The 26,210-nt window shown below is 38.0% G+C and overlaps 1 protein-coding gene across 1 annotated transcript; it reads left to right on the top strand.

The window, feature by feature from the left end:
• Positions 1–20,658: 20,658 nt before the first annotated feature.
• On the top strand, positions 20,659–26,131 carry LOC117781132. Its single transcript, XM_034617861.1, has one exon. It carries the CDS (start codon positions 20,780–20,782, stop codon positions 26,030–26,032), a length of 5,253 nt encoding a protein of 1,750 aa, XP_034473752.1. The 5' UTR covers positions 20,659–20,779; the 3' UTR covers positions 26,033–26,131.
• Positions 26,132–26,210: the final 79 nt, after the last annotated feature.

Genomic DNA, 26,210 nt, shown 5'->3' with positions numbered 1-26,210 from the left:
TGTGGAACACACAGCACTGTTAATTTGTATATTTAAGATGATCTTGGTCTGTAGCATTGCTTTTTTTATTATTTGCGCTAAAGAAGTCCTCTTCTCTCCCGCTTGGACATATTCGTATATATCGATTTTTATCCAGAAGGCAGAAACTCATTTCAAAATGATGTAAATCTTTTACAATTTGATCGATAAACTTGATCTTGATACTGTCCCAATCAACAGCGATTGTATTTGATGTGTCAGCTATGTATTTGAAGATTTCAGCTAAAATATTATAGAATTTTTACTGTAAGTTGTTGTTGGTTTCACTGGCAACTCTGAAAACTGCGGTCAGAGCTTTGTCTGCTCAATCAAATTTAGGAAAATTGTCTGGCGAGCAGTGGCAAATGTACGGGTAATGGAATTTGTAGCGTCAATTGCATTGTCAAAGTAGCCACAACTGCAAAAAGTGCAACAAAGCGCTTGTCCTGCGCCTGCAGGACCTAGAAATAGACACAGATACAGACATTGACATGAGTGGGGCAGAGAAAGAGAGAGAGAGAGAAAGAGCGACGCCCACATCATAATGGCAGCACAAAAAAATTGCGGTTGATGCATTTTTATGAAGCGAAGCGCAAAGTGGACGTGAATGAGGTTCTCTTTCTTTCCTGCTGCCAGTATGTGTGTGAGTGCAAGAAAATATAATAATAAACTAGAAAAATGACAAAAGACATGTTAAAAGCACACACATATACGAAAAAATATCAGCAGGGTGGCAACGCCGCTGACAGGCAACAAAAGTAGACAGCCAGCACTTTCGGTAGGCCGGGCAAGCAGCTGAGAGCGGTGGGAGGGAGACGACACAAGTGCTGTACAGATTTACTTGACGATAGACAAGAAAAGAGGCGTGTAAAGTGCCGTCGAGCTAAAAATATTTGCACAACAATGGAAGCCACAAAAAAGAAAGAGAAAGATACATAAAAAAATATGTGTGTATATGTATGCAAAAAGGAAGACTAAAAAGATGGCGCTGAAGTGGGAGATGAAGTTAAAGTAAAAGTGTAGCGTTGAAAATGGCAACTGCCATGTAGTGGGGTGTAGTAAAATGTAAGTAGCTATAAAATATGAATATAATAGAGCACATCACATCATAATGCGCCCGCAGCAGCGAATGCAGCAGAATTTTCCGGCGTCGTTGGAGATGGGAGATGAGGGGTAGTTGATTAAATCTGTGAAGTGATCGAAGTGACATGCATGAACACGACAAGCACACTTGAGGCGCCACTTCCATAATCCCGGCTAGTGCTACTTTCACGATGACAATGAAGTTGAACTTCTTCTCATCAGAGCTGTTTTTTTTATCCATCGGGACGCGTGTGAATAACTTCCGCCAGTGGAATGAATAGTGAATAGCTATTGAATGATGTGTGGGTAAGTTTATGAGTTTGTTACGTTGATAAAGTGCATATTTAACATCACCCACTGTCAATTTGGCCTCCTTCTCTCTCGTTGGGTGTGACTTTCTTTAAGAGTTTGATTGCTGTAAAATATTGAAATTAGGTGCAGCGGAGATACTGACATTTTTTAATACCCTAGAATTGTCATGAATTATGTAAACTTAACTTGTGTGATTTGTCTTCTGCCGATTTAAGAATCTATATTGGGAAAATTATATTTATTTTTATTTTTCAGCTGTAAATACAAATAGTAAAATATAAAAATGGAACGAAGCTTATGTGATTGTTAATACATATTATAATACATTTTTTTTTGCTTTTCCAAAATTAAATTTGATTTTAAACAATTTTTGGGGAGCTCAAAATTTGTTTGCAACTTTAATAATTCGGAATGGTAACTTTTTAAATACCTTGTAATTGTAAAATTTATTCAATACCTTTTAAAGTATACGTATATATAGCGATATTCATTCTTAAATATTTGTAGGACAAGCATAGCGTATTTCATAATCTGTCAATCTTATGTTTTCTTTGTCGTGTTTTCTTTTGCTTGTCGTTTTGAAAAATCCTTACGATGTGTTATCTTGAATTATTTTTGCGATTTCCAGGTATTGGGAGGATGACGGAGCCGTAACTAAAACTTGGATGAAACTTAGTTGATAGCTCTTGATAGCTCATTAAGGACTAAAAACATAAAGGACAACGGCTAAATCACCTGTTCGGCATTCAGTTTTCCTGCTTTTCAGTTGAGCGCTCTATCAATAATCATACAAATAATAAAAACAACAACAACAGCCACTGGATCTAGAGCTGTAGCCAACGCCTATATCAACACCTTGGCAAGGCAACAAAGGAACCAGCCACTAAGGACCAAAACCGAGACCGAGACCGACACACGGACAGAGACCGGACGGGACTGCAGGGCTGAAAGTCTGACGGCAAAATGTTATGCATTATATAGAAATACTATATAGGTAGAGTTTGAGTAAACATTAACGCCATGGAGCGTGGCCATCAGGAAGTTACACAATCGGCCCAGCCATCAAAGCAGCAGCAGCTAACAGAGAGTCAGTCAGTCAGTCAGTCAGTCAGTCAGTCAAGCAGCCGACGGCAGTCTGAAGTCAGCTCCAGTCGCAAGTTGAAGTCAGTCAGCGCGTCAATAACTTGCACACAAAGGCGGCGCATGGTGTATGCAACATAATTTTGTGGAGGCAAAGCCAGGACAAACAGGACAAACAGGACGAACAGGACGCACTGTACGGTACACAATGGCCATCGGAGCGAACCGTCAAGGCGACCGCAGGCGAGGAAAAGGTGGGCGGCTGATAGGTCCACAAAGGGGAGGGCAGCGGACAGAGAGTGCCAATGACGCGTTGCGGTTTATTACCAATGCCATTGTATACTTTATGGTGTTGCCAAAGTAAATGGGCGTGGTCAAAAGGGCGGGCAGCGGTCGAAGTATGACATTAAGTGTGCAAATGTGCAGCACAAAAAGGAGCATGGGATGTGCGTGTGTGTGTGTGTGTGTGTGTGTGTTGACTTTTAACTTAAATAAATTTGCTTTGCAGTCGCTGCATAATATATACGTATATACTTATATGATAAGGGGGACCAGGCAGGCGATAGGCGGTGGTAAATTGCGGGTGTGGCAAAGCACTTTGAAACTTGATTTAATGTGCATCAAAATGTAGTGCATAAATCAAATTTAAATATAATATATATTTAAGGATCTGAGATTCAGTGGACCAATTTTTTTTTCAAACAAAATATAAATAAAAATATATATTCAAAACTTAGTAATTATTAACAAAAAAATGCCATAAAAATCGAGTTCCGAAAAAAGGTAATTTTTAATACATGTATCAACTTTTGAAACAAAACATCTATAATAATTGACTATATGAACTATCTATACCCCACTGAAAGATATTATTTCATTCTGAATTGTAAAAAATGTTAATCAGTTCTTATGATTTTTTTTTTTTGACATTTGCAAGTTACTTTTAGTTTTATTATTATATTTACATTTTTGCCCCCGCTCACCTTTCTGTGGTCTGTTTTCCACATTCTTTGCATTTTCATGTGCGTGTTAATTTTATTTGCAGTTTTATTTTACTTCAATGACCTTTTTTGCTCTGTTGACCATTGACCGTTTGGCTCTTGGCTCTTTGCTCTGATGTTGTTGATGTTTGTTGCCTCTGCTACATTTGTGGCATTTTAGTTGAGTGCATTTTAAGTGCCGCCAGTACCCTTTACAGTCCCGGTGCGAAACCCGGTCCCAGAGCGATTCCGTTGGCCGTCTCAAGGTTACTGGCCCGCCCACTGTTATTATTTACATTTTCCATGTTGGCTAGTTGCCTTTTGCTTTCCACATTTTAATTCGTCTCTCTTTTGGCTTGGCAAATGTTAAGAAAGAGTCTAAACACGACAGGCAACAAAAGCTCAAACATAGCATAAATATTTAATCTTATAAAATTCAAATTACGCATACGCAGCGTTGACCCAGGTTTCAGGTACTTTAGGCTTACGTTTCAACTTTGCCGTGTGGCGTGTGCAGCTTGCTTTGAAGAATTATTAAAATATAATTTAAATATTAAGCCAAACTGCCGCTATCTCTCTGTCTCCCTTTCTCCCTTAAATATAAAAATTTGAAATGCCTTTCGTACATGTGAGAGGATTACTATATATATTATTAATTAATTAATTTAATATTTGTACAGCACTGAAAGAAATTTTTGTTAAAAAAGGATTTTAGACTCTCTCCGTCTTTCTTTCAGTAAGACTTTCTTTAACTAGTTTTAATAAAAACCTTTTTGGCTTACCCGTCAGGCAGCGTCCTGTAAAATTTAATGCCCCGACAAATGTCCCCAAGGACTGCTTCTGGTATCCTCTGGTATCCACATGGATGCAGGCATTTTCAACGATGCAGGTTTTGAGTTACTCAAAGGAAATGAACAGAAGTATGACAACAAAAGTAAATTTTCGCTCACAAATTGAAAAAATAAACGCAAAAGAAATGGTAGAAATCAGCAAAGCCCACGCTTTGACAGGAAATGAGTGCCCTGATATGTATGCTACACTTATCGCATTTGCTTTTCTTTGCCTCAAATGAAAGCAAGTTAATTTGATTTGAAAATATTGAAAGCGTACAGCAGAAAGTAAAGTCAGGGAACGTAACACTCGAGTGCTTGGAGGCTAATAAACGTGTTGCCATTGTCGCTTAGGTGACAAAACAAGCGATGGCAAAGGAGGTTTCCAAGTGTGGGAAAGCCAAATGAAAGGGAAGGAAATTGAATGTAAGTTGATAAATCTAAGAAATATATGTATATTTATTATATATATTTTTAATTCCATTGCACAGTGTCAAGATGTCTTGTCATTATTATTATTTTTAAAAGGAAAGAATAGTTGTGAATTATTTCAATGTGTCAACTAAAACCATTTCAATTTAATTCCTAATGTAACATACTTTAATTTACTAATGATTTATTTTCGATATTTCACTATCTATTCTTTGTTCTTAAATAATAAGAATAAATATTAACCTTGTCATTTTCTTGAAATACTTAAAAATAAAAAAAGAATTACAAAGATAGAACTGATGATTGTAAATATTTGGAAATCTATCGAATCAAACAATTTACAAAGATTTTGGAATTGTTGACTTGATTTCCAAAGTAATTCTCTTACAATTTATTTAAATTAAAATATATACATTAAGTGCGAATAAGTTAATTTAATTATTTAAATCTTAGTTGCTTTGAAGCACTGTAGTTACTCTACCCACCAAAAATCTACCACACTTCGTAAGTCAGACAACAAAACAGAACGCAACTTTTTGCGCAACACTTTGACTTCCACTTCCACTTCAATACGCGAAAACCGATGGCGGCGAGGATGACAGGGATGAGGATGGGAACGGGGAGGAGGAGGAGGAGGAGAACAGAACCGACAGTCTTGTGACAGCTGTCAAGCGAGACAAGTTGGCGAAGTAGCTGCTTCAATATAAATAGCTAACTGTATACCTGAGCGACATCCAACCGAGCATCTACCTCAACCCCCAACCCCCAACCCTCAACCCCAGCCCCATCTTCATCTTCATCTCAATATACATGGCAACGCAAAATGGAGGGCGCCGAACAGAAAAGTACATCAAATGTACATTAGTGCGGTAGTTAACTTATTCATGTACACAACTCCATCGCCTTCCCTCCTCTCTCCATTCCTCTCTCTCATTTTCTCTCCGTCTCGTCTTTCATCTACTCATTTTCGTGTTGTTGTATCACTTTTTGTCACCAAAATAAGAAGAGAGAAGCAAAAGAAAAAAAATGTCAAATAAAATATAATAAGGGTACGAATGGGGTACTCAGTTGCTCGGGTACTCGTGTTCGTACCTGCTTTATAAGCTGACTCCATTTAACTGCTACGCACTTGAAGCAGCAACCAGTCAGCGAGGAAGTCTCCGATCCTACGTCAAGTGCCTCCTTGGCGCTCTGGCAACTTCAATGCTGTCACTTTGCCCCGCAGCCAGACAAAAATTTGTTTTGAGTTGAGTTCCTGCTGCATAGTTCTCAGTTTCCCAGTTTTGAGATGCCAATTGCTATTGTTGTTTTTGTAGGCGGTTAGTCGCTGCTTCGAAAGGGCACAAAAGACTTGAGCAAGTATGAAATAAAGTCAAATTCCTCCAGCACATCTGCACTACCCTCACCTCTTATCACTCATCCCTTAGTCCTCGACCAAGCACCAACAAAATGCCCCCAACTTCCGGCTGTCTTAAAAAGCGACAGCAGCAGCTGCAGGTGAAAGTTTTGTCTAATTAAAAAATGCTTCTTTAGCAAGAAAATTGCGGCTTCATTTGGCTTCGTTCTATGGGCATTCATACCGAGGGAGCTTAAGCAATCAACTCTCCCCAAAGAGGATCCTTGCATTTCCCAATCCCTCATCTCGATACTGTCTGATTTGCAAGTAAGAGCTCAGGGTTGGTCTTTAGAAACCCTTAGTTTCTATCTTCCGCATTTGACATATTGATTTACATTATTTAGTTACGTATTGTGTTTATTAAAGTAGGAGTCACATTAAAACACCTATATATCATTTTTCTCATTTTTATTTATTTAAATTATCAATGACAAATTATTTATTTATTTATCCTACGAGAAGGTTGTAGTACTGTCAATATTTTTAAGACGTTTCGATTTGTTATCTTCTACTTTCCAATAAGATTTAATTAAGCTATACATAACGTAATTAAGCTTCCTCCATTGTCATATTATCACAGGAGCAGGCTCTAATTTATTATCATTATCTACTTTATACACCACTAAGATAGGCGCTCAAACTAACGTTCAGTTTACTAGTAAATCTGAAGTATATATATGCTTACACATATAACCACATACTTAAACACACAGAAGTCACGAAGTAACATTTACGCGTCTGCGGTTATTTTGCTTAATTTATGCTGTAATTATTTTGTTTGGCAGTCCCTTCCTACATAAAACAGTGCGCGTTATAAATATTTACTTATAAATATCTTACACTTTGTTCAAGTGCGTGTGGTTGAGGGCGTATGTATGTGTGCTCTTGGCGGTGTTAAATGTGTGTAAATACCCGAAACACCCAGGCACAAAAGTTACAGCTGCCTCTTCTTCCTCTCTAAAAGATGCCTAGCGAGAGGAAAGGAGCGGGGTTCGTCGCCATGTTTGTTTGCAAATAAATACAAGTCGAAGTGTACTTAATGGTAACGCTTATGTCGCACTAATTAAATGTCACTCATACGCACTGTAAGCCTCCACTACAAGTCTACTCTCTCTGCTCTCTGTTCTGACTTCAAACAATAAATGTATGTACTTTGCATGTTGTTGCTGCTGTTGTCGCTTATTGCCCAGATGCCCTAGGCAAAGGGTGAAGGCTTCCTCACAAATTTTGCAAGTGACATATGTGTTTGTGTGTATGTGTGAGCAAGATAAGGGGACAGGACCATCTATTGATGACATGGCATTGAAATGGCGTGCAAATGGCTAATTAATAGCCTGACTTGTAAGTTCTCTTGGCTATTTGAGTCGTTGATGAGTTGTTGGCATTAGAACAAACATTTCCAACTAGTTGAATTTTTTAAAGCAAATTGTTAAGCAGGATATTTTCGTATTAAGAATTATAGTATTTTAGGACAAATTGCATAATTATACTTACTAATACTTAATTGCACATTCGAGATACTTGCCTTTTTGGTGAGTATCTTCTTTTAGCGCCACCTCTTGCATAAGTTTTGAATACTAAAAGCGATTTTTAATATTGAAAAATTACCAAATTAAAAAAAACGCTGTTGATATTCTTTTTAACTCTTTAAAATAGACTATAACTATTTTTTATAATATGAAATTATGACACATTGGCAGTAATTGCATCAATTTATATTTTAATTTTTTTAAAGGTACTTTAAACATGTTGTGTAACTCAATTGTTGTCAAATTAAGATATTGTTAACCTCATAAATCTTTGCTCTGTCTCGTCGCTTTCTCGTAAGTCAAAAACTGTACAGAACTAATGTTGAAATACGGGTACATATATGTAGGCATGACAATATGTAAAGTAAAGCGGTTTTAAGAGAGTTGAGTTTCCAGTTAAATTGTATGCTATTCAATATTCAATTCTTAATTCAATTCAATTATTCACCAAAAAATATCAAAGAAAAAAGGTACTATATTAAATAGACAGTGCTGCCCATTTGTATAAATACTTTAAAGAGCGCGCTGAACAAGTTTAAGAGAGCAAGCTGTCTCTCTTCCTTTATCTCCTCCGCTGTTGTTGGGCAGTCGTTAACTAAACATGCGCACTGTACCCTCACGTCGCACACCTGTCCACCTGGCGCACCTTCCGTTGTGTCCGATGTTAAGCATGCAACAGAGGACACATAACAGACGCAGTTGGGCTGGCCAAACAGGAAATAATGTGCCAGGTAAACGTATGGCAATGTAAACTTGACGAAAGCTGCGAGCGAATCTCTCTCACTCTCTCACTCTATGTATTGCGCTCTCTTTCGAGAGTACTCTCTCTCTCTCGCTCTGTCATCCAATCTGTGTGTGTGTGTGTGTGTGTTTGGACTCTCGCACTCAGTACTTGCTCTTTGGCATCGTTTGTTTGCTCTGGCGCGTTGAGCAAACACAAAATGGGCAAATTGGCAGACACAGAGCGGCAAACAAACTTTATTATGGGTCATTGTAAAGTGCAGCACACCCACACTAACACTCACACCCACCCATACACACACACACACACACACACCGACATTTGTATACACTCGAGTGCACACACACACAAACACACACACATATGTACATATGGTTACACATGAGGCTGCCTAAGTGAGCGAATTGAATTGAAGTGCCTATTAGTACGCAATAGATTTTTATCAAGCCGATGCTCTTTACACCTTAAATTGTTTGGCTGCAAATTGAGTAAGCTCGCCAATTGATACATATCCAATTATTAAAGAGGGGAGAAGAAGGCCCCAATTTCTCACTTCTCACTCTGTCTCTCTCGCCCAATAGCTTAGTAAACCTTTGAATCCAATGACAGTTTGCAATTTTACATTTTGTTTGCCCCATTAGGTGCTATTAATTTTTAAGCCTCCATAATTTTGCCGTTTGGCAAAGTCAATGGAGAGAATACGAAAATTATTTGTGGATTTGTAATTTTAATTAGTTTTTGCGTTTAGCGTCTGTGATTGCAGTTGAGGGATCAAAGTATTTGTGATTTTCGGGCTGATTCAGGTGCTCTTATTTCAATATCAACACAAATTTACATAAATTTGCGGCTTGGCTGTTGTTTCGACTAGGCGTTGCGTTTGTCAATGTGCTAACCATAAGTGGCATTAACCATAAAGCACTTAAAATATTGTGCGCATATACACAAATCGCTCATACGCCACATTGCATATGGTACGTCAGTATATATTAATATGCCAATGTAACTTTGTGCGTGTGCATCATATCAAGCCCAGCTGACAAACCATTATAGTATGTTTTAATTAATGTTTGCACTGTGGTACATTAAATGATATTTAAGTACGCATACGTACATTTTTATTTAAGCAAAATTATAGTATGCGTGAAATCAGGGACAATTTTACATAAGCTTCGTAGATGATATGGCTTTTAATACTATTTGCAAGTCTCTACATGAATAGGTAAAAGATTTTTGTATAACAGATTTTTAAAAATGCAAATCTAAGATAAAAATTTTTCGGAAAACTCATTTATTTTCTAACCCATGATATGGAATAGAAACAAATCATTTACATAGAATGTATCTATAAAAATAAATTATTATTCATCCCGACAGACATGAGAAACCGGAGTTACCAAGCTTAATATTTTTATAAATATACATAGCTTCAAGAAAGCTATAAATTTGATATACAATTTTTTTTTTTAAGTTTTTATTTAAATTTGTACCACTGTGTCATTGCAGTACTGTTTTATCATAAGCATTTACTTATATAATGAAATAAAATACTTTGCTTTAATGCATTAAATGCAACTGGCTGCGAATTTGACCTGCCTGGGCATCAAAGGCTGCAAAAGGGTTTAAAAGTGGAAAATTGGTTTGGTTCATCGAGTGGCGGGTTGATTAAAAATCACGCATACGCAACGTTGCACAATGCATTGTATTGGAGTTTTGCCATTTTTTCTGCTTCTTCGTATCTGTTGTGATATTTTTTTGAAATATTTATTTTAATTTTTGCCATTGAATGAAGCGCACTTAATAAGTGAAAATGCGCGTGGCATATTAAGAGTGACATATTTAACAAATAGATTGCAAAAAGTCGCATCACGGTTGCAATATGAATATGACAGGCGGTCTGGCGGGCCAAAGTGTGTGCTCGGATCAAAAAAAAAAAAAAAGAAATATTAAATATTCAGTCTATATGTAGCGAAAACTGTCGACATATTTATGAACATCGAAAATTTTACTTGTCGATTACTTTGTTGTTGCTGTAACAATATTGTACTTTTACCAATTTTGTACTATACCCATTGGTATTAATTATGAACAAATTAATTAAATTAATTACTCATGCGAGTGGGTGGAGTGCATTCGTGGGTACACTTACTACTCACAGTCACACTCAGTTCCTTTTGTGCGGTTTACACAAATATTTGCAATGCCCGCTTGGGATGCAGAGAGTAGTAAAAAAAAAAACCAGAGAACAAACAACAAACGCTTTGATTCGCTGCCCCAAAACTGGTCAGCTATAATGCATTTTAAATATTTAATTTAAGTTTAAAAAACACCACTTTTTAGTGCTGGCAAGTGGTTAAGTACTTTGTAAACTGATGCCGACATCATTAAAAATGCACCCCTACAATTATTCAAATTTGTTGTCCTGCATTGCAGCGGGGCGACAGAGCCGAACGAGAACTCTGGGGACTGGTTATTCAAATGGGGATATTGTGTTTATTTGATCTGCTTTAAGGTTATACTACCTGCGAATTGCAATCTCATTACGATTCAACTTTAAAGCCTTTATTATGTCTTTTGAATCGGAAATCGTGTTTCCGCTCCAATCAAAGATAGTAATTTGAAATTAAAATTTGAAACAGCGCTGATAGTCATTGGAAACACTTAGGAATTTGTAATTTGCAATTTTAAGAACAAATAAAAAAATAAAATAAACAATATCCTTTAACCACTCCAAATTCAAAGTATCGCAGCTATTATCACTGCTCTAAAACATTTTAATGCCAGGGAGAAATTGGAAAATCTAGTTGGCAATTGGCTACAAATCTAAACCAATTTGCAAGTCTGTTTACAGGACATTTAAGCAAATTGTTGGTGTAACCACAAGAATTGCAACTTAAAAATCAACTCCATTCAGTTGGCAACAATGGGAAGAAACAATGTGAAACGGAAACGGAAGTGCGAACGTGGCAGGCGGTACTTTTACCAGCAAATTTAACCACATTTTAAGCACATTTAAATACAACAACAAATAAAATATTCAGACGAGGTCCTTTAATGGAGGCGGGGACAATGAATTACGACGCCACGCACCGAAAAACTGCAAAGGACGAAAACAAAAAAAAAAAGAACAGAAATAGTGTGGGCATGACAAGAACAAGAGCAACAACAATAACACTAAGAGACAGGCGGATGGTGGTCAGGACATTCCGAAGGACAACTATGTACAATGAGATGCCAGCAAACAAAGGCGATCCAGAAGGCAGCCAGCGGCAGCAGGAGCAAATACTACAAGCAATTTAACATTATTTTAATGCCATCCTCTGGTGTCCTTTGTCTCTGTGTGCTGCTACCCTCCAACCTATCTCCTCCTTCGCATATTTACATGCGTGTTTATCTGCCATGTAAGTAGTGTGTATAAAATAGAGCGACAGTTATCTATGTGCCTCTGTCATGACCGCCTGTTGCGAGTCCCCACAGAACGGAGAGGGAAAGACCGAGAGAGAAAGCAAGGGAAAACAGAGTAGGAAACTCAAAAAGAGAAAGCGCACAACACGCGCTCCAGTTGTAATAGTGTGCAAATGTGTTTGTCATTTGTCTTTTTAACGCCGAGCTGCCTCTCGATTGCGTACGTGTGGCAGCCTCCCAACTTCTCCCAATTGGGCGCTGCCAACCCGCTGCGAGGACGACATTTTGACTTCCGCCCGGAAGTGCGCATTAAAATTGCCATTAGCCTAGCGGCAGCACCGGGACGCTTCCCAAAAATCCGTTCAATTCGCATAGTCACACTTTTTGACAACTGCCAAACAATAGGCTCGTAATTTTGCTAGACCTAACGAAAGGCAACAAAAGTATAAAAAAAGACACAGCAATTTTCTTGCCACTTTCACTTTTGACATGCTGACTAATGGCTATATCAGAGTTACAGCTTACGACATTTTTATTCAAGATCAAGTTGGTTTTTAACACAAAATCAAACTTTTGTAACCCAGTAACTGAAGGGTACATAGGTTATATGCACTGATGTTAATTTAGATTGTTTTCAGCGGTTTTAAAGCTTTTTAAGGTAAAGGAAACCAATAAAATCATAAGTTTTTATTTTGTGTTTTACGTACATTTATGCTTTTTTGGCATGTTTTATATGATATTGGATTTATGACAAAAAATCTGCTAGAAACAAAATAATATTATATTAATTGAAAGGTTAAAAGCAATTATATATAATGGAAATTGCCTTGTTGAATTCTATTTTATTTTTATTATTTATTTACTATGCCAAAGCATTGGTGACTCGAATTTCCAAGGGAAAATAAAAGCTATTACATAAAAGCATTTATAATCTTAAGGTCTTTAGTTTGAGCTATAACTTTGTTTTTCTGTGTCATTCCTCTACTCACAGTATTGGCATGTACATACATGTTGTAACTCATTGGGGGGCTTCCGAAGGACGAACACATGCTGAGCAGAAAAAAACGACAGCAACAGTTTCCGGTTACGCACTTTTTCAACTTTTCTCGTTGACCATTGGTTGTTATTTCTTTCTAAGGCAGTTTCATTTATGGCAATGTCTAGGCATCTTTTTGCCACACTTTTTGTTGGTTTATTAGATTTATGCAGCGGCTAAACTGTTTGCCATCAATATGCAACTACAGCAACATTCATGGACTTTGGCTTGGCATCATCAAATCAAATGTTGGCCAACGGTTTGCCTTTTAGACCAAGAAGATTCAAATCAGAGATAGGGATTGAAAAGATATTGAATGACAGCAGCTTGCATTTTGCTTCAATTAAGACTATACGTTAAAAGAAGAAGAGAGAGGGATAGAGAAAGGTGGACAGAAAGGGATGGAGTCTTTACATTACATCGGACTTAAGTACTCAATTTTTGTAATGGAGATTTGTAAATTGCGCTTAATTTAATCAAATAGTTTGCCGTGATAATTTATGAAGCCACTAATGATCGAAGTATACAATTTCAATTGACCGCCGGATTGTATTAATTTATTTCGAGTTCGGCTGTAAAGTGTGTATTCGGATAACAGACAAATTGACATTACATCAATATGGATTTTTGGAATATTATTGCATAACAAATTATCGAGTACACATATGCACAGGCAGACAGAGATGCGTACAAACACATACATATACATATCCGTATATGAATGCCACATGAAATTGCATAATAATAAATTGTAAATGCATAAAATGCCACAGTAGAATTATAATAAAGACAAGCAAACAGTTAACTGTTGCCTCAGAATCAACTCAATGCATTTTAATACCACTGCAATTGATATTTCAATTAATTTTCAATTAAAAATGGTTTTAATAACATATAATGCACAGGCGAAGGACACAAACAAGGCGGGGGTCGTGCCATGCGGAATGATTTGTAATGATATTTATCAAGCTACAGTATACAATATTTTCATATATGTGTGTATGATGGAATATGTTTTTGTGCATGTGTGAGTGTGTCTCTGTGTGGGATTAGCATAGATTTTGCGATGCGTTGAGGTGAACTGGGACCGAATGGTTTGCAACTGTGTAGAGGTCTGTAAAAGCTTTGATTAATACACTGCAAGAACTTACTAGTTGGAATAGTATTACGCAATAATAAAATAAATGAAAACATAATTTTAAGTTGTTTTTATTATTTAGTTACATTTATTTTATATTGTACTTTATTTAATTTACTTGTAGCATTACAGGTGTAAACAATATTGAAATCTAATCAGCTAACTTTAAGAAAAGGAAATAACTTAATTTTTTATATTTTTAGCCTATTGAAAACAATAATTTAAGAGTTACAGGCAAATGACTTACACTGTATTTTAGACATTTTCAATTTTCTTTGTTTATAATATGCTAGCAGCTTTAGCTGCTGCTATTATAATTTGTGGTTATAATTCATTTGCTTAAAATTAATAAACAATAAATTATTGTGTTAAAATTGGAAACTTTCAACAAAGTCATTTAGAAATGAATAATAAATACAAAAGTACTGTTAGACTTACAGTAATAGCCTATTTCCACGACAGCACATTTGGCTCATTCGACGCCATTTCCATCATTCGGCCCGAATTTTGACTTCATTTCAGTACAAAATCCGAATGATCATTTTGGCTCATTCATAATGAATGTGAAGACTTTCTGTCATTCGCGATGTTTATCGATAAACTCGTGAAAAAAAGCAATTATCACCTTAACCAGCTGTTTTCTTCAATAAAAACAATAGGCATTAAATTTGCGCCAATGATAATATCAAAATAAATATTGAAATGTTGTAATTGCCAGATTTTTATAATTTTTGCACCGAAACCGAACAGCTGATTTGCTTTGGGTGAATATCAAATGTCTTAACAGCTTCACATTTGGTCGTGGAAAGCCTATTAATCTAATCTTTTATTGTGTATGTATTTATTTATGAATTTGTTAAGTTGTTACATTGCATTTCATAGGGGATCCCTAGACTATGCGAAAAGTTCTGCCCATCGCTATTTATTATTTTTGGCAGTAAAGTTTTTGCATTTATCAATTAGCTGACCATTTATCTAAAGCCCAAGTGTATAATTTCTATGTAAAATAATAAAATATCTGAATCATTTTTTTTTTGGGATTAAATAAAGAGTCGAACGATTAATTAATAGACTTTAGTTATTAGTTAGTTTGTTGGCATGCTAATTAATTTTTGTGGTTTTCATTATTTGATTATATTTGTTATTTTATTTATTTGTTGGCTTTGTTGCTCATTTTGCACTTCGCTGCTGCTGTTGGTTGGTTTACCAATTTGTCGTTGTGTGAAGTTGACAAAGTGCCAGGTTCAGTGGCAACACATTTAGTTGTTGTTGTTGTTGTTAGTTTGTTTAACAAAACCAGAACAAAAATTTGTACAAGTTGTTTTTGTGGCTCAAATGCACTCGTTAAATCAACAACAACAATAACAAGAACCACTCACATATCAGACTATTGAAATTTAAAACAAGCAAAATAAATGAGAATTTTCGTCAAGCATTTGCCAAGTGTAAAAATAAATATTTAATTGCCCTAATTGCCATTGCATTATTGCATAAATAAACATTAAATACTTTTGCATATTGAATTCATTTATTATCCTTTATTATTATTGCTTGAATTTGTTGTCCGGAAACTGTCGTTTGTTGATGTCCTTCTGTGTGGGTGTGTGTGTGTGTGAAATGCAGCAAAAGCTCTTTGTTTACAAAATTACATATATTTTTTCTATTGTATTCAGATAAGTTGATATTGTCATATGGCTGCTACTAACTATTAAAGAATACAAGGATTGATTGCATTGCATCTACGAAAAACAACTTTATTTATTTATATTTTTTAATTATTAAATTTTGAATTTTAAATGAAAGCTCTTTTGATTTTTAATTAAAAGTTACAAAAGGTTCCGTAAATACTATTTTAAAATACAAAATCAAAAAGAATATTTATATATTAAAGCATTGTGTAGGTTCAATAACTTTTACATGATTCATCATGTGCTCGTTAAGGACCAATGTTAAGGATCATAAATTGCAGTGATATTATAGATAAAACAATGTACCATATAATATTAAAATTGAAGTTCTCTTTTTGCGAGTCTTTGGCAATCAACTTGAGTACGACTACAAAGAAGCTAATGACATCGTCCACAAATGTACTAGGATCATTGATTGTTCACAGGGAAGTCGGGAGGGTGAAAAGACAGATGACTGAGTCAGTTCCCTCAATATTTGTATACCCCCCATCAGCGAACAAATGAACTTTATGCAAAATAATGTAACGGGGTAAAGAATGCTCTATAAATATCTTGCGCATACATTGTATGAGTGCTACAGGCAACATGTTTGTTTGTAAATAAATATATATTTATTTTTGTATTATAATAACTTTTTACAGAGACTTATACAGGTTATAATTCTGTCATGTGCGCTCGTCTGTAGTCTTTTCAACTTTTTCTCCCATGTCGTTTGCATTTAAATGTTTCAACGTTTCCGTTTAATACGACATTATTTCCGTATAAACTTAATTAAAAAACTGGAATTTCTTCTTCCTCGTGGTGCGACTTCTGAAACGACCCACATCAAAAATAATAAATAATTTTAATACAGCAACAATAATACTGCACAAACAATCAACAGCTGAAAATGTATTCAAATAAAAAAAAAAAAAAGGTAAGAAAATAAAATCATATGTTATGCAATATTTTTATTTAATTAACAACGATTACATATTTAAGCCATGCTATGTGACATATGAACAAGAATTTGTTATTTAAGTTTTACTCACTTAAAGCAACTGGATAGTTGCGGAATAACATATATTTATAATACATAGTTTAAAAACTACTTCATCTCAGTTTCATACTCTCACAAGATGTAATTAGAATACAATAAAATATGAAGTTGAATAAAACTCTCTCAAAATATAAAAGTTAAAAATATGCATTTATTTATTTTTAAGCCGACACAACAATTTAAATTTAAATTAATAAGTAAAATAAAAAATATATTAAATAACAATATAAATTAAAATTAAATAATTTATATTTAAATGTAAAATTTCATATAGGTTTCCGAATTAAAATCTAAAACATTTTCACAGAACAAATATAAATTAATTAAATTATTTCACATTCTATTGATATAACACGCCTGAATCTCTAATCAATTTCTCTAGGGTATTTAAATGTCTAGAGCTCCCGACTAAAACATTTTAACATATTTTTGTATATTTATCTGCAACGGCATTCAATTGGTTGTTAAAAGTTCTGGAAGCAGGCAACCGACACTCAACACGAATGGGAGAAAAAAGTTATTATTATTATTATTACACTACACAACACTGCACAGAGCACAAAAGCAGGGTTTTTAATTAAATAAATACATGTTTTATATGCCACAAAAGAAAATGCAACGATACGAGAACGAATATTTAAAATGAAATATATGGTTAAAAAATGCGATATTCGAGTAAAGTAAAATTAAATAAAATTTAACACATAGTGTATATGGAAGTTGTTCAAGTGGCTGCCACTTTTACGTCGACTTTAACAAGTTGCTGCACACAAAATTAAACAGCGTCCGCGCAGTGGCAGAGAAATTTGCAAATTATAATTATTTCATACCTGGGCCAAAAAGCAAATTTGCGCTTCACTCGAATGGGACTTGGACTCCGAGCCGCACCGGATAAAACGCTTTACAAGCTGTAACCAGCTACAGCTTCAGGCCAGACTCCTACCCAGAGCTAGAGCCAGAGCCAGACCGTGGCAAAGTGAGCAATGAAGAGGCTGGCAAAATGGCAGCACTTTTAAATGGAACGAGAAACGGGGGAGGTGACAGGTCGAAGCACTGGGCAAACTTCAATTACAGCTTAAAACTTTCAATTAAAAACTTTGCCGCGCGTTAAGGAGAGTGTAGGAAAAAAAAGTTACTGAAGAGCCTGGGAAAATGCATTTTCAGGCAGTCGAGTTTAGAAAATTACTGACGAGATGAGCAGATTTTCTGGGCAATTAGAAGTTAGAAGATTAACAAAGAATGGCATTACGCATTTCCTTAGGCCTCTCATATGGGTCAAGAGATTGATGTAGAAAGGTCCAAATATTTTTTTAAGTAGAATAAACATATTTTGCAATTTGCGAGCAACTAATACTGAACAGGCTACATCAAAACAGTTGCAGGCATTGAGAACTTAAAAGGCAGAACATTTCGAAGAATTATCAAAACAATAAATTCAAATTTTTAATGAATTTTTGCATATTATAGATTTATTATCTAATTTATTTAATGAAAAAATAAAAAATTACCTAATCAACTAAGACTAAGACTTCTTTCTGATTATTAAAGAACGGCTGAAACGGTTGTTCTTTTGCCTTCTTATAAAGATGTTAAGCCTGTGCATCTTTAAGAACTGATGCCAAAGGAGAAACTTTACCTCAACGCCGAGAAAATCCCGCACAGACTTTGGCCATATGGCAAATTTTGCACAGAGCCAAAAGTTTTGCACAAATTTTTCAGTTTCTTTTTTTTCCCATTTTGTGCCGCACAGCAGGCTGAGAATGCATTTTTAATGAATCCTCGTAAAGGTGAATGTAACATGCAACCTGGGTGAGAAAAGGCGAGCGAAGGCAACTAAAAGGAAATGCAACAGAAAATGTTGCAAAAATTGAAAAGCGCAACTTTGACTTTACTCATGGTGAGTGTGATAGTATAGGTGTGTGTAGGTGTATGTAGGTGTGTGCGGCTGTGTTTGGTTTCTCGACAGAGCAACACCCGCCGAAGCCAAACTCTTAATTGAATTAAACTTTTTAGCGGCAAACTGCAAGTCGAAAAAAAAATGTTTACCAATTTTTTTGTTGCTCTTTTGGTGGGCTTTGTTGCTTTACCGCCATCTTTATTGCACCTAAAGTAAATTGGAGGAATTGCTCTAAAGTCTGGAAGGACTCGATGTTTTGAATGATTACAGAAGGAACTAGGATATAGATCGAATTACCAAATATTCCAAGAGTACACGTAAATGGTGTAAGAATAAAATTGAAAGTTAATAAATACCACAGATAAGTTAAAATTTTGTCGAGCTTTGAGCTATGCTATACAAATTGATTTATTGGGTATTTTATGAAAATTTGAATTTGAAATATCCCAAAAGTTATGTAAGACTAAACAGTCGAGTTTGCTCGACTGTAAGATACTCGGTAACCTTATCAGTGCACGACCAAGAGGTTCTCTGTGCCCAGGACCCCATATACATATTTACATACATATATTTATATTTAAAAGAACTAGAGACATCAAATTAGATATATTGATTTCAATTCGGGATAACAAATTAAGTATTATTATTGTACCTTTTTTTTTTTGCCATAATTTGCTGTAGATACATTAAAAGGGTAAAGGATACCGCTTAGTTGAGCAAACTTTTCGTTTATGTTCAATGGTTTTTGCATCTCTCCTCCCGGAAAATATTTAATTGAATTCACACAAAAATTATTAATTCACGCAATTGCGCGATGTGGGGGCTTCATTGTGCGCAATTTCCGCACTTTAAGTGGCATTTTGTGAAATTATTATAAATTATTTATTTGCCGCTCGGGGCTACCAAAAAACAATAATCAAAACATTTGGAGCAACAACAACAGCATTTAAATTGACGCACGAATAGAAAATGTACAAAAATTAACTTCATTTCCGTTTGTGAGCGTCTGAAATAAACATAAATTCAAAATTAATACGCCGCAAATTTCAAAAAACAGATGGAAAGGGCTTCAGTTGGAGAGAATTGGGTGGGGATGGGAAATGGTTGGAGCTTTTCCGTTGAATTTTCAATCCACCTGTTTAAAATTATGCAGAATGTTTGCTAAATAAAAGTCGTTGTAAATTTAATTAAATTGCACGAAATTCGATGGCGACGTTGGCTTAGTTCTTGGACTTATTAGAGGCTGACATATGGGGGTCATAAAATGCCGAAATGGAATTGAGAAATATGAAAATGCTGCTCGATGCGCACTGCGACAAGCTAAAAATGGAAAACAAGTCAATTTTTATGGCATACTTTTAGGAGGACGGGACTTTACAATAAGTAAAAAAAAAATAAAAGGCACAAATTCACATATGAAAGAAAAGACGTCGAGTTTGCTAGTCCAAAAGATAGCCTATACAAATTTATCAACCCAATTTATAATATTTTTTATTTGAGAACTAAGGATCTCATAATGATTACCAACATTAAGAAGAAATACAAATCAATATCTATTTATTTTTTGCTTATACACGCGTTTCCTTTAAATTATAAAACCCTTTCTATGAATTTTGTAGCTACAGGGTATTGAAAATAACTGAAATGGAAATATTGTAACTGAGGGTGGCAAATAAGTACTGGGGAAATACGAATGCTGAGCACAGCAACTGCTACCTCGAAATGTAATAAATATCATAAAAGCAGATATCTGGAGTGTTCAATTTATAGCTCCTACTAAAGTGTTTAAAATAAAAAATAAAAATAAGAATAGAGCATTAATGAAAGACTATAGAAAAATCAAATTATAGATATGAGAGTACAGTGAACTATACCAAAAACTTAAGTTTTGGGAGCAAGAAGAGAGCTTAATGAGGAACTGATGGGTTTTTTGAAAATATACGTGTCTTAAATTAAAATTTATTTCAAACTTGAGCTTATGGATATATTCCGATATTTTTTTTTTAGCAAAACAGCGGTGGCCACGTAGTCGGTAGAAATTTGTCAAAAACATTTGAGTCGAATTCCAGTTAGTTGCTTTTGATATCTATGAATACCACGACAAACGTAATTGAAAAAGTATTTAATATACATAGAACTATATTCCACAGCTTGAATATTCAAAATCCGGTTCGATAATGCCGGCACCTTCTAAAGGTCGGTTCAGTGGAAGCCACAAACGGGCTACTGGGTCTTCGGTTCGTGGCACATTAAAGGATGATACTTCTTCGGATCATCGAATTTCAATAAGAGGTAAAAGAGAAAGAGACACATTCTTGCCCGAATCGATGTCGGAACCGGATCCTGAACAGAAGGTGCTAAGGGCTAAGGCGTCGGTTAGGAACAATGTGAGTGAGCCTTGGGAGAAGCGAAGGTGTCCTCCGAAGAAGCAGCACCGACAAACCAAACGGGAGATTGAAATTGCCAAATTTAAGAACATTGACTTTTCACATCGTGACTCGGATCCCCAGCTGACCGTTCAGACTCTAGAGTTTCCGGACGCAAACATTAAACGCACTGAGATTGAGACTCGTGATGAATGTGGTAATCGGGAGTTTAAGCCCAAGAAAGGGGCCAATGATTTTCTTAGCTCCAGTGAGTCACGTTTTCGTGATGCCGTTTTCACGGTGAATATGCAAGCGCGCAGTTGCACCTCTTCCAGCATTCCAGGAAGGCCAGCTACCTCCGGAAGGAATACACGGCGCTCCGTTGTGTGTGCCCAGGGAGCTCCGGACTCAAAAGAAATGATCGACGATTATCATGTGCCATCGGTGCGTCCGAAAGGCTTCAAGGGCGATCAATGGAAGCAACCCTGCGAGGCTAGCTATGAGCCTGGAGCGCCTCGGCCACATATCGGACGTTGTCCGAAGAACTATCAGCAGCTGTCAAAGTTGTCGCCGGTCCGTCAAAAGTTCTTTTTGACGCAGGATCCACGCCGGACCCACTGTCTGGTTAATCCCAGTGCGCTGCGGCATAAGAAACTCACCCAGGATCAGCAATTTAAGCTCATAAGCAAGATGGTCAAGCATGGAGACAATGTGTGCGCCAGCACCGGATCAGAGTCATCGGATACTCATATTTGTGAGGTGATTGACTTGGAAAATCCCGTCAATTTGGACTTTCAGGGCATGGACTATAAGAACACGTACGAGAAGGACGAGCAGGAGCAGCAGAATCAACAGACATACTGGCGTGTCGTACGCTATATGACGCGACGTCGCACAAAGAAGATGACTGAAACGAAAGTGGAGGCAGAGCTGCAAGCGGAACGCTTGGAAATACCAGCCGTCTTTAATACCAAGATTAAGGATGAGCCCGTGGCTGAAGACCCTCCTGCGAAGCCTTTCAAGCTAGCTGAACTTTTTCGATCACCGGACAAGCCGGCCAACAAAGCCAATCTCACTGAGGAGCAAAGGAGACGTGAGGCACGCTACAAGGACATTTATCTGCGCAATAAACAGCGAAAGGCGCAAAAAGAGCAAGAGCGTAATCAACAAGAGGCAGCTGCCAAAGAGATTGAGGCACGCACCGTCGCCGAAAAGGATCTGCTTGAGGATGTGGCCAATATCGATGATGATATCGAGCGCAGTTTCCGAAAGTTCGAGTATATTCCGCCAGTGATCAGAAAACGAAAATTCTTCCCGAAAACCTTGACGGAGACGGAACGCCTGAAGGGCATCATGCACAAGGAGAACTGTGTGCGTCGAGATCAGGCCAGGGTAACGCAAGAGTTCTTCTTAGAGCGGACGGGAAAACAAAAGAAGTATCCCTATGCGGCACAACAGTTGCGCTGCGAGGAGAGCATTGAGGGAAGCGTCGGTTCCACGCCAAGTGAACAGAGCAGCGATGATGAGGACTATCTGAAGGTGGGGAAAATCGGTGATCACTTTCAGCTGCGCGGTTTCCACTTCAAGCATGGCGACGGACTGCGTGGTAAGTTGCATCGTCACCAGATCATGGAGGGTCAACGCACTGTTAAGGGTTGCCTCACCCGCGATGAGTGGCTTAATGAATTGGCACCCCGCAAAGAGCCAATTAAGCTGGACGTAGAGAGGGGTATAATCAAAGTACTAGACCCCGATGATCCCAAATTGGATCTATTCCCACCGCAGGGGATGCTGTTGCATCGGCACGAGCAGAAGAGCGCAATTAAGGAGTTCATTGATAAGCGTTTGGGCCTCCATTATCATCGTGTCCTACGCAAGAATCTAAAACTGGTCAAGCCAAAGCTCAAGTATCATGTCCAAAAGTTTAATCTCATTCGATATGTGTTTCCCGAAAAGATCATTGTGCCGGATGCACCAGATCTCCTGGAAGGCGACATGGTGGACGCCAACAAAGCCGACACCACCGTGGAGTACATCGCCCTAAAGAACCGAGTGGCAAAGGCCAAGCATCTCAAACAGAAGCTGGCAAGGATGAATCTTCTGGGCTTGACTTGTGTGGAGGCCAAACAACTACGCGAGCAATCCCCTTGCGATGCTAAGGAAGAGGAGTACGATCTGGACTGGGTACCACCTCAGGAGGCAGTCACTGTTCCCGCAAGTAGTGAGTCGGATAAGCCGCGCATTTCCGATTACCGCATAAATGCAGGCGCCGATGCTGGAGTCCCAGATATTCCTATCGATCAGCGTGGTAATATGCCAGCACCCATGTTCCGAGAGAAGACGCTCCACATTCATCCAAGACGACAACGCGACTATGCCGCGGAGCGTGTGCCCTCGGCCCAGTTTAATGATGCAATCCTCCACTCCGGTATGCCAATGCTGGAGAAGATCATGCCGGACACGATCAAGTTTGCTAATGTGCGTACCCCAAAGCGTCCTTATACGGAAGCACTTGAGGCGCGACATCATCATGATCATTGGGATCCAACGCAAGTGAAGCACGTCCATGTGCATTATCAGACCAAGACGGTCTATCCGGAGATCACAGTGCAGGAGCAGCCCGAGAAGGTGCCAATTGTAAATTTTATCAAAGCCAATCCTCCGTGTAAGAAATACATGGACACGGACCTAACCATGCCGCACTATGATTTCGAGAAAATGATTTCCGATCACTTGGCAGCCACTCGAGTTGATAGCAAGGATGGAGCCAGAGAGGTGGTGCAGGATCTCTGCCAACCTTATGACTTTATCTTTCATTCCCGAAAACCCGAAGAGCTAACCACGCTGGACTTTCCAGGACGTCGTCAGTATCTTGAGTTCTTGCGGGAGACTCGTGAGGCTATCTACGAGACCAAGGACATTGAACCGGGTGAGGAGCGTCTTCTGGTAGATCGTAAGGCGATTGTCGCTGAACTGGAGGAGGATCTCAAAAGCATTGAGCAATGCCTGACCTCACTTAGCAGTTCCGAATGCACGAATCTTTCCAAGGACAGCGGCAGCTTTTTATTGCTGGAGGACGACACAAAGATACCCTTGGATTATATACGAAAACCTCTAGTTCCTTTTGAGGAGATGCGTCGATCGCGTTTCCAGGCCGAAGTAATTGATGTGGATGCCGAGGAGGAGAATCCATATCGCACATTGCCCTTCTCTGGTCAGCACAAAGAGCAGGCCGTCATGTTGGGTCCCAAGGATTCGTTCTTTACCTTCAGCTCTCGTCTTCGCAACGGTTTACGCCTTAGACTGGAAGTTCCTGTGCCAGATGTGCGGAATACCCTACTAGGACCTGGACCAAACAAATACTATGGTTCAGTTATAACTGACCTCGATGAGAACTACATCGATGAGCTGAAAAATCGTGCTATAGTCAAACCATTTAACTTCAAGACTGGAATTGAGCTCCTAAAAGTTGCGATGCGTCTGAAATATGAGTCGCTTTTGATTCAAGGAAAGATGGTTCGCACCAAAATCTATGATACGCTTAACGAACGCCACTGGCAGGATATGAAGAACACACAGATCCTCTACGAGGGACTCTTTGCCAAGTGGGAGAAAAAGGAGTACAATGCGGCGATGACTCAGGTGTATCAGGTGAAGACCTACTACGAGATAACCGATAAATTGAAGCAGGAATACCGCGAATTGGAAAGGGAGCTGACGATGCTCAACATGGACATTGTGTTTATCGAGGGTCATTGGATTCGCTGTGTTATGTTGCAGAACTTTCATTATTTGCTTGGTGAGGAGGAATGGCGATCGGAGCACGATTGGATTCATTTGGTGCCAGTAAAGAAACGGGGCATACATTCCGATGGTGACGGTTTCGAACAGAAGACCGGTGATCTTGAGGATGAAGAGGATGTGGAGTATGAGCTGGAACCCTATGACCAGTCCATTGCCAAGCGTACTATAGTGAACATACGCGTCCGGGACAAGGATGACGCGTGGGCAATACGCGATTTTTACTATGATGTCTATATGCGGAATCTTCACCCGGTATTGCAGGTGTTTCCCAATGCCGAGAATTTCCTGCAGGGCATTGAAAATCTGAAGAACAAGACTTTTATGCTACTGCTGGAAATGCATTACACTCTCTCCATTCATACCGAGCTACAGGGTAAACTGGAGATATTTGTGGATTGGTGCAACAAGGATTTGAAGGAGAAGCAGGAATATGTGGCGCGCAAGTCAGCCAAGAAATATTTTATGGAGGACCGTGCCATCGAGATGGAGGCTCGTGTGAAGCAAAGTCTTGATAAGCCCATTGAGGAATCCTTTGCCGACGAAGAGTTTAACAAACATCGAGCAGTTCTCGCCGAGGTCTGGCGTCGTCTGGTCCCCTCCACGGTGCGAGGATCAAGTGATGTCATCCCCAATGCCTCGGACATGGTCGCCGCCATTAGCAATGTGATATTGGAAATACTGGGTAAATTTGAGCACATGGATATTGATAAGGTGCGCGAACTGGAAATGACATTCCGTAAGCGACGTCGCTACTTCGAGAAGCTCTCGGCCCAGGCCTATCAAATTGAGAGACGCATCGATATGGAAATGAAGAAAGTACGACGCAATCTGGAGCCGCCCTATAAGAAACCCAAACGTGTTGGGCCCCTCCAGCGCCTTTTCCTCAAGAAGCGTGTTAAGAAGATTGTCCCACAACCCGTTGTCATCTCGGAAAATACGAGAAACTTTGTGCGCGCCTTCGCTGAGGATGGTGTCGTCAGCGAGGGATTTAGCCAAGAGTCTGTAATGGTCCTCGATAATATTCAGGAACAGATTGTGCCCTTCTATTTCGATCACTTCCTGAAAATCAATGGGTATACCCCCAACTATAATTTCAAGACAAATATTGAGATACGCGATGGTCCTGAGATCAATCGCTTTCATATTCGTGAGGTTATTCCGGATGTTATCCAAAAGGTAGAGCACTGGGAGATTACGCATAAGAAGATAATGGAGGAGAACATTCAACGCAATCCAAAGATGTACGAGAATGTTAACTAATTGACGATCGATCATTTCAAGCCGTATTACAACAAATTTATCAGATTTCAAAGTTTAAAAGTTATAAATTAAATTGCAGGTGTTTTCGCTCAAAATGAACTATGTTTGTATCTGAATTGAATGACAGATTGCCATATCTTTATAAGAATCAAGCTCACAACTTGCTTCTTAAATTTCT

The sequence above is a fragment of the Drosophila innubila genome (genome assembly GCF_004354385.1).
Source record: "Drosophila innubila isolate TH190305 chromosome 2L unlocalized genomic scaffold, UK_Dinn_1.0 4_B_2L, whole genome shotgun sequence".
Lineage (NCBI taxonomy): Eukaryota > Metazoa > Arthropoda > Insecta > Diptera > Drosophilidae > Drosophila > Drosophila innubila.
Note: the sequence above shows the minus strand (reverse complement) of the source record. Positions and strands in the feature narration are given on the sequence as shown.